Genomic DNA, 14,466 nt, shown 5'->3' on the forward strand with positions numbered 1-14,466 from the left:
ATTTTTTAACCCCACGTCTTTCTCCCTTTTATTTATTCGCTTTCTATGATTAGATTAGGGATCATGTTTCAATTAGCATATCGCATGCTTGCATCCATTCATCTTGTATTGCATGCACCGAGGCTCGACACGTTATTCAAACTGTATTGTCTTTTCAATAATTTTTTGATTACGTGTTTAATCGCATGTTATCAAATCGATTCATATGTCATATTAGTAGCCGAGCCTATTAATTTCATATTGCATGTATTGCATTAGGCATCTTTACATAGTTAGGATTATGCATCTTTCTAGCTAGTTTCTATTTTGGCTTGGAATACTTGGTGAGTTTTTATGCTTTAGCATATTTGCATGAGTGTGAATGTTGCCATGATTAGTATGCTTGCCATGAGGCTATGTACTTAAATGCTAAACTGCATGAATGCCCGTGAATGAAGGCTCGTTGTTTGAATTGAAATAATGCAACGAATGTACGTTTTAAGCCCACTTTGTTGAGTGGCAAATCAAGTTTTAACCCTACTATGTTTGGTGCCAAATCCATATCTTTAAGCCCACTTGAGGTGACAAATTCAAATCATTTTCACAAACAAACATGAGTTGAATTATTCCAAATTGAGCAAACTAGTCTATATTTGCTTGTGCGCATCACATAGTAAAACTAGCTTAATAACCGGAACAAGAGCACATAATGTTTATAAAATATCATATCATGATTAGTAGAGATCGATTTTTTGATCGGGCGAGCGAGGGTGCTCAATTCATGACCTTCACCATTCGTACCCAAGTTCCCGAGCCGAGACAACTTTGGTGATGACGGACACGTGACCTTTGGCACGAGTTAGGGTTTCCTAAATTTCTCAAAAATAAAAAATATTTAGGTGGCGACTTTGTATCTGGCAAAGCAGTCTAATTTTGGTATTATTTGATTTAAAATTGATCTTCCAAAAAGATTTGCTGGATTTGGACTCTTTGGTATTTATCAGTTTCACATTGCACTAGTGATCCGAACTGTGAGGCCTTCATTCCAAACCTTCCGAAAGGGGGCGCGAAAAAAGGCGAGTCCACATAGATGAACCCACTAGATCGGGTAGAAGACGACGGATTTACGCACAAACAATGCAAAGACAAAACACAAAAGCAACCAGTACCTGAAGATCAGGGGTGTTTTAGACGGCGAGTTCTTCTTTGGCATTCTTTGTGTGATGTGTCCTTCGGTTCCAGTCGGCTTTGGTGTTGTTCGCGCGATGTCTTCGCTGTTCAGCGTCCCCGATTCGCCCCTTCGCTTCAACGTGTTGTTGGTGTGACCTAGAATAATTTCAGTATTACATGTGTGGTGATGCGGTGCTCATGTGAAGTAGAGTAGGATGAGGTAGTTTGGTAAATTCACCCCGGCCTGGGACAATGCATAACATGTGAATCTCTTAAGTAATCCTATTTCCACACACCAAAATATCTCACTCCACATCCTCTGTCAATACACACACCAATTAATTTCGAATTTTGTAATTTAACTCAATGCATAACCCTTTCTGCCAACAATATCCCTCTCTTTAACATTAAAACCCTAAACCAACACCCATTTGTAAGTATTGTTTCTTCTCCCTGCTTCGGTTTTGAAAAGAATTTTCATTCATTTAAAACAAAAATTGTTACATTGAGGCACTGTAAATGGCATGTTGGTTAGAGCTATGGTTTTAATTATGGATTTATAAGTTATTAAATTTTTTTGTTATATATTCATCAAATTTTTTGTTTGTTTGTTTGTTTGTTTTTTTTTTTGGGTTAAATCTGGTTGATATTTGAAATATACAACCATTGATAGACCTATTACAGCGCTTAATTAACCATATTTCACTTATGTTTTTAGATATGTAGTTCATCAGTTTTAATTACCATGTATTACGCATCTATTTGTAAATATTCTGCAGGATTAAATTTGTTCAAATCTATTCACCCAAAAAAAATTTGTTTAAATCAACATGCATTGTTTCCTATCAACAACCTAGCCAAACACAATCTAAATCCTCAGGAGGGGATGACGGTTTTGTGACAAAGAAGTTGTAGCGGAGTTGATGGCGGCGGCGGCGGCGGCGGCAATAGCAGTGGGTGGGAGCTAGGGTTAGGGTTAAGAAATTGGGTTTTGGTGAAGAAGATAAGAACACTTTAATAATTTTATTTTAAGGCAAAATTGTAATAAAAAAATAAATCATTAAAGTGTATGCATAAAGGTAGATAAATGTGCAGAAATAAAAATTTTCAAATCTTTTTCGTCTACTAGTGACTAATTTAGAATTTAGAGGTTGTTTGAGATGATCTAAATAAGTGTATTTTTTAAATTTTTATAAAAAGGTGTAAAAAAATAGAAAGAAGATATTAATTGATGTGACTCAAAAAAAAAAAAAAAAAAGAGAGATAAAAAGTATAAATTTATTCCCAAGCAAGTCCGTAGTCTTTTTTGAACTTTTAACCCAAATCGACCTCCCCAAACGGAGGCTATATATTTGGTTTTCGTCTGTCGTGTAGCAGCTCACGACTCATTTTTGGGCAAAAGAGGTAATATTTATCCCATCATTTCACATATATTTTGGTAGCGTTTGGTAGAGTTTTGTAAATGTGATTTGAGAGTATGAGTTATATTTTGAGTTTGTGTGTTGTGGAATTATGATTTGAGTGTAGAAAATTTGTTTGGTAAAGAGTTTTGAAAATAGTTTTGGAAAAGAGGTTTGATTTGAGTGGGGAATTATTGATGTGACATTTGATATGTGATACAAAAATTTACAACTCATAACTAAATATACAATTCAAAATTATTTTAAAGCACATAAAAAATTTAAAAATTTTCAGAAAATATTTGTCCCGATTATGTAAATCAATTGCAAAAAAAAAAAAAAAAAAAAAAAAAAAATCTGGAAATCAACCGGACATCCGGGTGGACATCCGGGTGGTCTACCGGGTGGTCTACCGGGTGGTCATCCGGTGGACAGAAAACACGCCTGTGTGCGCAGAGTTCTCTGCAGAGAGTGTAGAAAATTGATTTGAAAACGTAACCAAACATGATGCTCCAAAACACACGTAGAAAATTGATTTGGGAATACAAACAAACAGAGCCAAAGATTAGTTTTTATTGTAGATTTTCAGATTATCAATCTGAGTTTGGTTTTTTATTCTGTGGAGTGCGTTTACAGCATCTCTCGCACATTCCGTCGAACACTTGAAAGGCGACGACTTCCCTCCCCCACAACTCTCTCTCTCTCTCTCTCTCTCTCTCTCTCGATATATATATATATATATATGAAACTCACTTCTGCCTGACAGCCGTGTGTGTGCAACGTAACTCAAGAGCAACGACTCAAGATCAGCGAGCAATCATCACCGAAGACGAGAACAGTCACATCCGGCGGTGAGTGCTTCCTCTCTCTCTCTCTCTCTCTCTCTCTCTCTCTCTCTTTCTCTCTGAGATTTTAATTGAACAATATAGTTGTTGCCCTAATTTTTCTCCTAATTTCTGTGCCCTAATATTTGTTCCCTAGTTTCTCAATCATAATTTGTGTTCCCTAGTCTTTAAGTTTGTAAAGCTCTGATTTTTGTTGTGCTATAATTTCTGAAAACATATTATCTGCAGACAGATATCATTGTGCTCTAATTTTGGTGTCCCATAACGCTCAGGGCTGGCCTTGATGTGTATTCATATATATAGACTAGTGGGTGGCACACATGATGTGTGTGCAATTTAAATAAGTAGGAATAAAAAAAAAGTAATAATGAAATTAATATTATAATGTGTAGTTAGCTTAAGTGGTATGAGTCCTCGTACTTAAACCCATGGCCATGGGTTCAAGCCTTGCCCGTGTCTTTGTTTAACTTTTTTTTAAAAAATAAAAAATATTGCCACATGGCATGACACCATAAAAAGTGTTCACTTTATAATAGTATAGATAGATAGATATGTATGTAAAGTAAGGCTTTTTCTTGCTGATGATATAATGATCTTCGTTGTTTTGTGGTTATTCGTAGGTGGCATGATGAACATTTCTCTGGGTTATATGCAGAAGGAGATAGGTTTTCTCCATCTGCGATTTATTTATTTATTTTAATTGTTGAATGAAAGTGGTCGTCCCGCACTTGTATGACGTGGCCAGCCCCACATCGGCATCTGTGGACGGATCAGTGATCCCATTATGTGTTACTAGAATAACTCTTTCCCATTTCTTGGTTTGCTCTTGCAATGTACTCTATAACTCTACTTGGTCAGAGGTTGTTGGTTCAAAGCATTTTTTGTTCTTCAGGCATTTCACGGTCCTTATGTAGCCGTACCTATTATGGGGACGGTGTTGATGATGGGTTTGGAATCATAGAGGGATCCTTAAATGAACCTTGGAGGAGTTCAGATATGGATTTTACTGATGAAAAACCTGAGTTTGATGAGTCACTTGGCTGTACAAGAGTGGAAAGCAGCCGTAAAAGCCATTCTTGGGGGAATTTCTCTGCAAGACACAGTTTTCTCGCAAATGTGAGAGTTGATGCTGAAAAGGTTCTTGAAATTCTTCAGCAAGATGGTCCTGGGTTTGATGCGAAAGCAGCTTTAGATGATTTGCAAATAAGGGTTTCAGGCCTACTTGTTAGGGAGGTTCTTTTAGGGATTTTGAAAACAATTAATTATGCAAATAAGAACCGTTGTGCAAAACTGGGGTACAAGTTTTTTATGTGGTCTGATCAACAAGAGAATTACAAGCACACAGTAAATTCGTACCATTTGATTATGAAGATTTTTGCAGAAGCTGAGGAATTTAAAGCAATGTGGAGGTTAGTCGATGAGATGATTGAGAATGGTTTCCCAACCACTGCACGTACCTTTAACATATTGTTATGTACTTGTGGAGAGGCGGGCTTAGCCAGGAAAGTTGTAGAGAGGTTCATCAAGTCGAAGACATTTAATTATAGGCCATTCAAGCATTCATTCAATGCAATTCTACATTCCCTTATTGTAGTAAACCAGTACAAGTTGATTGAGTGGGTATATCAACAGATGTTGATTGAAGGTCAGTCCCCTGATATTTTAACTTATAATATACTTATGTGTGCAAAATATAGGCTGGGGAAGCTAGATCAGTTTCATAGATTGTTAGATGAAATGGGTAGAAGTGGTTTTTCACCAGATTTCCATACATTTAACATCCTTCTCCATGTTCTTGGAAAAGGGGACAAACCGCTTGCGGCACTCAATCTTTTGAACCACATGAAGGAAGTAGGTTGCGATCCGAGTGTTCTTCACTTTACAACATTGATAGATGGGCTCAGCCGAGCAGGAAATTTGGATGCCTGCAAGTATTTTTTTGATGAGATGATCAAGCATGGGTGCATGCCTGATGTGGTCTGTTACACCGTTATGATCACAGGGTATATTGTGGCGGGGGAACTTGAGAAGGCTCAAGGGTTTTTTGATGAGATGATCATCAAGAGACAGATGCCAAATGTATTTACCTACAATTCCATGATCCGTGGGCTTTGTATGGCTGGAAAATTTGAGGAGGCATGTTTAATGCTTAAAGAAATGGAATCCAGAGGCTGTAATCCAAATTTTCTTGTGTATAGCACTCTAGTTAGTAATCTGCGTAATGCCGGAAAGCTTTCTGAAGCTCATGAAGTGATAAGACATATGGTAGAAAAGGGGCAGTACATCCATCTCATTTCAAAGTTCAAAGGATACAGGAGATGCTGAATTGATAAGTTATGTATAATGAGGGCGATTCACTTGTAACTTTATGAATACTTGTTGACGAGCGCACTTGACATCTGCTGCCCACTGCTCATTGCAGATCTCATGTAAGTTCCAATTTTACGTCACTCTTTTGATAACCTTTTACTCATTAATATGCTCAATTTATTTTTTATTCCCATACCTTATTATGCCGTGCAGTTGAATAATGAAAATTAGAAAGTCTTTTTTTTTAACTAGAGTTTCCTTTGACCTTGAGATATTTTGCCTCTTTCAAAGAGAGGTTTTTAGGGATTTGCTTGTCTTTCTTACATAAAATCTCTATCGGTATGCCATTTGAACGAATTATTTATTTGTTCTGTTGCTTTTCTTTTTCATTGAGCATTTCCCAAATGCTTTCGGTTTATATCCATATCTTTTGTTTGTATTACTAAGGTTTCGGTGGAGATTAAATGTATCAATCCACTTGACGTAACCTGTTGAGCCTTCAACTTCGGAATTTGTGGCACTGTACTAGAATCATTACCTATGGCACCCTGTGCATTACATTCTATTAGTCTTCTTTACTCTTAAGAGAAACCCCCCACTGAACCATTCTTAAGACCGTTGCATAGGGGGTAATAATTTAAACATCGACAAAGCCACATATCAGCTCTAAGTACTCCTTTCTATAGCTAGTATGGCATGAGTAGGCTGTAGAAGGCATGATCACTTGAACTACCTATTCAATACATCAAAATGCCGCTCGAAATATGGAATCCTTGAAAGAATGCAATAACACCGCCGTGTGGTTAATATGCAGTGGCTTAAACCCAAATGCAATGGTTGTCCATTTGAGATCATGGAAACCAATCCAGGGGTTTTTTGTATTATTTCCTCAACTTACATACAACAACCATACACAGTTGAATCATCAGCAACCTAGATAAAAAGGACAGCATCAGAATGTGCATTTCAGAAAATTTAAAAATAGTTTAAATATAAAATAATGGATATCAGCATTTGTATGATAAAAGCCATGAACTGAGAGTTTAAACAGTTTGTGAACAAAATAGCCATATACATTTTATTTCAAAACAATGACACATCTGAATCTTGATACACCTTAAAGAAGTCAATTTAATAAAAATGAAATTCAATTGCTCTAATTTTATTGAAATGGATTACCTACCAACACGCATGGCATTATATGATGTAGGTTGATTATATTTGGAACTAACACTTACTTTGAAAGACTTGAGGTGAGTAGTATTTCTTCAAAGTTAATTTGAACTTCTATTTTGAATGCTTAAATCTTGGTTTGATCCAAATTATATTGAAATGTCTCAAACTAATGGATATCCTATGATTACATTGAAGTGAATATATACATGGCATCCTCGATTAGTCTCAGCTATTAGGGGACATAAATATACTAATAGCAGTTGTTTGAGATCTCCAATGCCACCCACGGGTGGGTTTGTCTAACCGGAGTCTACCCGATTATTCCATTTGTTAGTACGATTCAGGATCGAAGTTAAATCTGCTTATTTTGGTCAAAGTTCTCTGCCCGATGTGAGTGGCAGCTAGAACAATGGGATGGGGAGGATTGGAGCTGCACTACTGTCACCCAATATATAATTTTTATCATATTACTTTTTCTGACAATTTTTCACAACTTAAATACATAATACCTTACATATCCACCTATCTATCTCTAATTGTTAGTTGGTGCCTCTCATTTCCAATTGCAAGGGTTTACGAGTGAGTTCCATCTGCATACAATCTTTATTTCACAAAAAAATGGTGCTTGAGTGTATAAAGATTTGTCGGGTGCCGAATGCACTTTATCTTTGATCCAATCCACAATAAGAGCAAGGAAAACGAAGTTAAAGAAATGATAATATTTGGAAATCGCCATGATTTTAAGCTACTAGTGTTATTAGAGTCTCATTTTATGGATTTTAGAGTTTTTAGGTTAGGGGTATTTTGGTAATTTTATATTTGTTGCCGTGGGCTGTAGGGGTTGTTGCCTATGGGTCGTCTTGTGGGTCAAGTTATTTAATTGGTTATTGGTTATTGTTTATGTTTCTGATTTGGTCTTAGAAGAGTTTTGGAAGTTAAACTTTAGTAGTTTCTTATTTTGGAGTCCTAGTTAATAAAAGAAGTCTCGAAAGTCTAATAAAAGCATGTAGGTTGCGTTTGGTAGAGCTTTCTAACTATAATTCGAGAGTATGAGTTGTATTTTGAGTTCGTGAGTTTTGGAATTATGATTTGAGTATGGAAAATTTGTTTGGTGAAAGAGTTTTGAAAAGAGTTTTGAAGTGTGTGGGAAATTTTTGATGTGACATTTGATATTTGATACAAAAACTTACAACTCATAACCAAACATACAACTCAAAATTCTATTAAAGCACATAAAAAATTTTAAAAAATTTGGAAAATATTTTTTTCAAATATATAAAAATTAACATATCAATTGCCAAAAAAAAAAAAAAAAAATTGCACCGTTCCGGTCAACTGCCGGACGACCGGTGGGATGTCCGGTAGGACGGTTAGGCCAAATTTCAAAAAAAAAAAAATGAAAATCGCATTTTACAGAGAGTTTTCTGCAGAGTTTTGTGTTTGTTGTAGAAAACTAGTTCCAAAACTCTATCCAAACATGATGTTTCAATGTGGGGGTAGAATCAAGATTTGAAAATCCTTTCAAACAGAGCCGTAATGTTTCTAATTTAATAGAGTTAATAACTTAGATAATTTCAAGAGCTTTGAACCTTTCTTATGGATTGTGTGATGCAATCAAACCCTACGTGTGATGCCTAAGGTCTCTTGGTTCTTTTTCTCCTTTCTTTCCCTCTTATATCTTCTGCACTTTTACAGCCTAAACACTGTTAATAGTCCTTGAAACAGTCCCTAAACAGTGCCAAATCTCATTTTTTCATGCTTAAATTGTTACCCCTTTATTGCCCTACACAAACCCATTAAAACCCTATATTCTTATTGCGATTTTGGCTATAAAAACAACTTCAAATCAGGCCCCCAAAACCCACTGTTGCTGCTGTCCTTAATCTTCCCACATTACTCTTTCACTTGTATATATATGTGTGTGTGTGTATATGTGTAAATGATTAATTGAGATTGGGTATTATATATATATGCATGTGTTTAAATGAGAGCAGGTAATGCGTGGTGGTTTGCGGCGGAAGAAAGTAGAGAGAGTAGAGTGATGCCGGACGAGTAGGGACAACAACAGTGTGCTTTCGGGCTGATATTAATTGGGTTTTATGGCTGAAATTGCAATATTAGTATAGGGTTTTTAAGGGTTTGTTTAGAGTAATAAAGGGATAAGAGTTTAAGCATAAAAAGATGAGATTGTGGCATTGTTCAACGGGTGTTTCCGGGGCCGTGACCAGTACCCGTAAACAGTGTTTTAGCTGTTAAAGTACTGAAATTTAAGAAAAAAAGAAAGAAAGAAAGCAAGAGAAGAAGATAGTTCTAGGGATTACTCCTAGAATCCTTTACGCATCACACCTAGGGGTAGGATTGCATCACACAAACCCAAAGAGGTTTTAAAGCTCTGAAAATTCTCTAAAATATCAATTTTATTAAATTAGAAGTATTACATAACTTTATGTAGACGTTAGAAACTTCCTTTATCAACTAAGATTACAAAGTAGAAAATTTCTAAAATTTAGACTTCCAAAACCTATGAAACATGAGTGCGGGTACAGATATTGATACGGTTACGCCAATATGGCAAGATGTAAAAGAAATAAGATACGGGTACAAATGGGGTATGTTAATAATTTTTTTAGTTTTTATGATTTATAATTTGAAATTCAATCTACAAATCAAAGTTCAATACCAAAACTAAAAGGAAAAATTACAAAATAAAAAGAGAAATCATAATTCAACAATACCAATACCACAACAAAGTCTATAAGCTATTTTAATGCCACTAAGTAGGAGAAATTACAAGATAAAGTTTCATCTCAAAAGCAAGCTAAGCCAAATTTGAAAACTTGAAATTCAATTTTTTACTTCCATCAACTTCATCATTAAATAATACATTTTTCATCTTTAGCATATCAAGTAAAAGATTTGTAATTTCAAGTAAATCATAATTTGCTAATAAATTAAATATATCTCCATTAATGTCCCATAGTTTGGTATACTCTCGATGTACCCTCCCGTAGTCATGAAATTGTGAGAATATTAGGTTTTATGTATATATAATAGTATATATTTTTATATATTTTAGGGAATGTTAGGAATTGAGAAATTATTTTAGTTTCCTTTTCAGTGTTAGGGTTAGGTTGTTATATAAACTGATGTACTCATGTATTAGAAACACAATTGAATATACAAGTTTATTAAGAAACTTACAAAGTACCCAATACCCATGGAGTTTCCAACTGCCAAAGAACGTATAAAAAATACTTGGTACGTATTTTGAGTATCTGGTACACATGCAGCTTATCCGGTATGAGTATGGCTATATTTTCAGAGTATCCGTGCTTCATAGTCCAAAACCTATCTAAGACTAAATAAGAAACATAAACAAAAACTAATTAAATAACTCGACTCACAAGATGACCTATGTACAACCCCTACAGCCCATGGCATCGAATGTGAACGAAATTTCATTGACCTAAAAACTCTAGAAAATATAAAATAACTATAAAATAAGACTCTAATAACACTAGAAATGTAATTATGTATGGTTTGTATCAATTTCTCTTTGAAATCATGCCAATATCTAAATATTATCTCTTCTTTGAATTTTTGTTTTGATTGGCACTAGAATGTCCCACATCAAAGCCAAACAAATCCCTCGGCAAGGAGTTTCCCACAAGTGCATTACGATTAATTTAAGGTTTTTCTCCAGTCTAATGGCCCCAAGGAATTGTTAGCACTTGAGAGGTTTTGATCTCTGAACCTTGGACAGAGCACACCCCCAATCCAAGGCCTTGCCACTCGGCCTTTAAATTTAACTTTCCTTGAACTTTCTATACTCTGCATCAGAAGGAGGGTCTATTTACTGGTAGTGGTTGTCAGTGGTGTATATGGTAGGTTGCTAGCAGGAAATAGTTAGTCTATATTTTTAGGCTCTCATATTGGGCAAACTGAATCCGATCCACTCTCTCTTCGTTGCTCCCTTTCTCTCTATTTCCTCTACTTCTCTTTTTCTCTTCATCATTGGCCACCCATCATCACCGGTAGCCATCACCCTCACAACCATTGTCTCCTTCAGCTCGATCCAACACCCTCGCAACTATACGTGCAACTTCTGAATTGTTTGTGACCATATATGGCCATTACAAATTTGGAGTGAAAAGAGGGGCATAATTGTCCTTTTGTGATCAAACATAGTAAGATCAAAGACCGTCACTTCTTCATAATCGCGTATATAACACACTTCTAAAATAGACAAAAAGCTTAACAGTTGCAGTTTGGCCATTAGTACAAGGGGGTTTAATGTTACAAAATAAACTCTAGGGGACCTCTGTGTTTTTTTATCCAACCTTGGGGAGGTGAAGTGTAATTTACCCTTATTAATAATACCCGTAACTGTTGTTTCTGCAAATTATTTTTTTTCAAAACTAAAATTGATAAAATCATATCTAAGATTGTTGATGTCACTAAAAAATTAAGTGGATTTTATCAATTGAAAAAATATGTTAAAATTTTTTTTATTACAACAATTTAATTAGTAATTTTGCATCTCCAAAAGCCAAAAAAAAAAAAAAAAAAAATGAAGAAGAAAAAAAAGATAAAAATTAATAATATTTGAAAATTAAAGGACCTCAAACTAGAAATTCCCTAGAACCACTGATCAATTTCCACTAAAAGTACAAAATGGAATCCATTTATAAAAAAAGAAGAAAAAAAAAAAAAAGAAGTACAAAATGGAAGCCGATGTTAGAACTTGGAAGGTTGTTTGCTTGAAGCTTTTGGATAAGGGAAAATGGTGTGATTTGTGAATTGAGACAACAGAAACAAGAATAAAGAAATTGGTTATAATCACAAGGAAAAGGAAAATTTACCTTCTCTATTTGTACTAGGGTACTTCGCCCATGAATCATGTATGAGTCAGGCTCATCTTGTGCATGTGTCGAACAATAGTACATGGATAAATTTATAGAAGTTAGTTAATGGACTCTCCTTGCCTGTGACTTGTCTAGGTGAATGTTTTAACATGAACATGTAGAAGTACTTCTAGAAAGGATGCCTGCCCAGCCCATATACCAGGATGCCTTCTCATAAAATTATGTTTTTGAAATATAGTGCTAGATTTTTTTAAGCTTTATTTAGCTTGAGCGTCCAACTTAAATTGTTTCAGTCATAGTGGTGCAGTAAAACCTTGAGGAGTTCTTTTGTTACTAATCTACTAGTAATACTGTCTTTTTTAATATACTTATTATTTGGCTTTCAGGTTACTAATAAGCATACCTGTTCTCCCTCCACCGAATCCAAATAGAAAAAAGAAAGTTTTTATCCCTTTGTTAGCCATCACCTCAGTTGATGAACTATTGAAATGAGGCTCTCCAGTTTCTTCCTTTGAGCTATTGTCCTTTTTATGCTTGCATATTGATTTTGAAGGCTAACATATATTAAGTAAGGAGTCCTGGCTCAAGGAACAAGGAAGAGTATTGGCCACTAGTTGTCATGCAGAAATTGTAACAAGTTTGGGAGTCCTCATAAGCACTTGAGGGGCTTTCTTTTTTTTCTTCTCCAGACCTGCTGACACTATCAAAACTCCAAGATTGGCCCAGTCAACATGAGAGAAATGAGTCCAGCTAATATTTTTTATAATGATCCATTGGTTTTCTGCAATAAATCAAGAACATAAAGAAAGAGGGAGCCATATTGAAGTCCTTTTTAATTTTTATAGGGACAACTGTGATGGTAGTAATAAAAAGCACAAGGTTGTTACCCCTCGAAGGACCTAATAACTGGTCAGTCAATGGTCCAATATCTGTTTTCCCTTCCATATTTTTTTCCAATACTACGTTGCTGACTTACAAAGTGAGTTTGCAATGTGGCAGTTTCCCAATCCTCTTTCCTCCTCCCACTTAAGTTTGCTTGGCTTCTAGTTGCCAAATAACTGCAATCTTCCCCTTCGACATTTTTATTTTATATTTTTGCTTATGATGGTCTTTTTGTTCTTGTGCAATTTTGTAGACTGTATATTAGATATTTCTCAATCCAATTTAAATGGCGGGACATGCCAAATTGCAGTCATGGATACAGAGCATTTGTTAGATTCACAATGGTTTAGAGATGGCCGTATACTCATAATGTGGCTGACCATTGTGAAGTACAATGAGGTTCCTTAAGCTTGTGGGTTACACAATTTCTTATTCTGTTGAAGTGTCCAATTTATTTTATTTTTAACAATTCTAAGTAATATTTTGGCTTAATTCCAGTGTTGAATGTGTGGGTGCATGTTTCCCTTGTTCAGTGGAGACCTGAACACAGTATGGACGATACTCATTGCTAACTTTGTAGTCTAGTTTTGAGTTGAAAGAAAGAGAGGAAGAAGAAAGGAAAGGAAGAGAGGAAGAAAGGAAAAGAAAGCTCATCAACTTGAAGGATTTTTGAAAGCTATCTTAAGGTAGGAAAACTTGAAGCTCTATCCTCGCTAAAACTTTGAAGTGCATCTGTTACATTCTAATTTTTATAAAGATGCATGAAGGAAATGGTTAAAGGACTCAATACAAGAGGGGTCTCTAAGCTTGATGTTTTCTTTCCATTTGTTTTTGCTTCACTTCTTTTCTCTTGGTTCCATTAGTATGATCTGAAATGTATCTTAAATATATAAGAATGACTTCAAAAATAATGGTGTGGCCTTGCATGCATGAGAATAGAGATTAGCAGATTTGGTTCTTACTTAACACTTCCAAAAAAAAAAAAAAATACTTTCCAGAATCTGCCTTGACTTCCAAATGCGTAGTAAATTTTTTTTTTTTAAAAAAATGTTATTTCTAGAATCTGAAGCTATTGGAACTATTTTAGGATGACCTTTAAGTGTGAGACGTTTTATAAAATTGTTTGACAACATTTGGTAGCCGAAAACATGTTTTACTTCTCCACTGTTGGCAAGATAGCAGCTAGGCCAACTTCAAAAAGCCATGATTTCTTCCTTAGAAGGAATTTTTGAGTGATTCAAATTGGAAAAGTTAGGTCTTTAAGTTATATTTCCAATGCCACTGGTCTCAACCATTTTTGTTAAGTATCGAATGAGATACTCCCGTTTTGCCAAAATGCGACGAATCTGGACTTACCCACGTTTTTTTTTTTTTGGATAAATAAGAAGTAAATATTATTAAAAAAAGTATCAAGACGATGCAAAGAACCCAATAACTACAATCAATGAAGAAATAAAGACTCAATAAAATCCAAAATAGCAAATAAATCTGGGTCCGTAGTCCCTGAGACCCATCTGTGCAAGACAACCAACAACTTGTTTTTCAAGCGAGGACCGAAGCCACTACCCCCTGGACGTCCGATGATTTTGTTCCAACCACACCAGCCACATTAGGCATAAAGGAGCCAGCAACCAAGCCCTCCAATGCCTCTTCCCTACCTTACCCCCTCTCCAACTAACCAACACATCCGTCACCATCCCTTGCTGCACCCAAACCAAATTGAATACACCAAAAATCAACTCGCATAATTGATGCATCATTGGACAATGAAGAAGATGCAACACATATTCCATGACAACACAAACAACACCAATTAACCAAGATATGCTAACAGCGAAT

General features: G+C 35.4%; 1 protein-coding gene across 39 annotated transcripts in view; it reads left to right on the forward strand.

Moving 5' to 3' along the window:
* Positions 1-3,112: 3,112 nt before the first annotated feature.
* LOC114302914 (pentatricopeptide repeat-containing protein At1g55630) overlaps positions 3,113-14,466 on the forward strand; it is a 32,100-nt gene continuing 20,746 nt past the window's right edge. For 6 of the 39 annotated variants that reach the window (XM_082892123.1, XM_082892125.1, XM_028248006.2 and 3 more), the window contains exons 1-3: positions 3,113-3,400; positions 4,015-5,823; positions 13,126-13,313. In XM_082892123.1, the coding sequence (XP_082748249.1) occupies positions 4,226-5,719 (1,494 nt within the window). In that variant the 5' untranslated portion in view covers positions 3,113-3,400; positions 4,015-4,225 and the 3' untranslated portion in view covers positions 5,720-5,823; positions 13,126-13,313. Of the gene's footprint in view, positions 3,401-4,014; positions 5,824-6,914; positions 6,958-12,131; positions 12,655-12,880; positions 13,040-13,125; positions 13,314-14,466 lie in introns of those variants that run through there. The other 33 variants (XM_082892147.1, XM_028248022.2, XM_082892148.1 and 30 more) reach the window with 14 other exon arrangements.

The sequence above is a fragment of the Camellia sinensis genome, chromosome 10 (genome assembly GCF_055761805.1).
Source record: "Camellia sinensis isolate YWXY chromosome 10, ASM5576180v1, whole genome shotgun sequence".
In the NCBI taxonomy this organism is placed as follows: domain Eukaryota; kingdom Viridiplantae; phylum Streptophyta; class Magnoliopsida; order Ericales; family Theaceae; genus Camellia; species Camellia sinensis.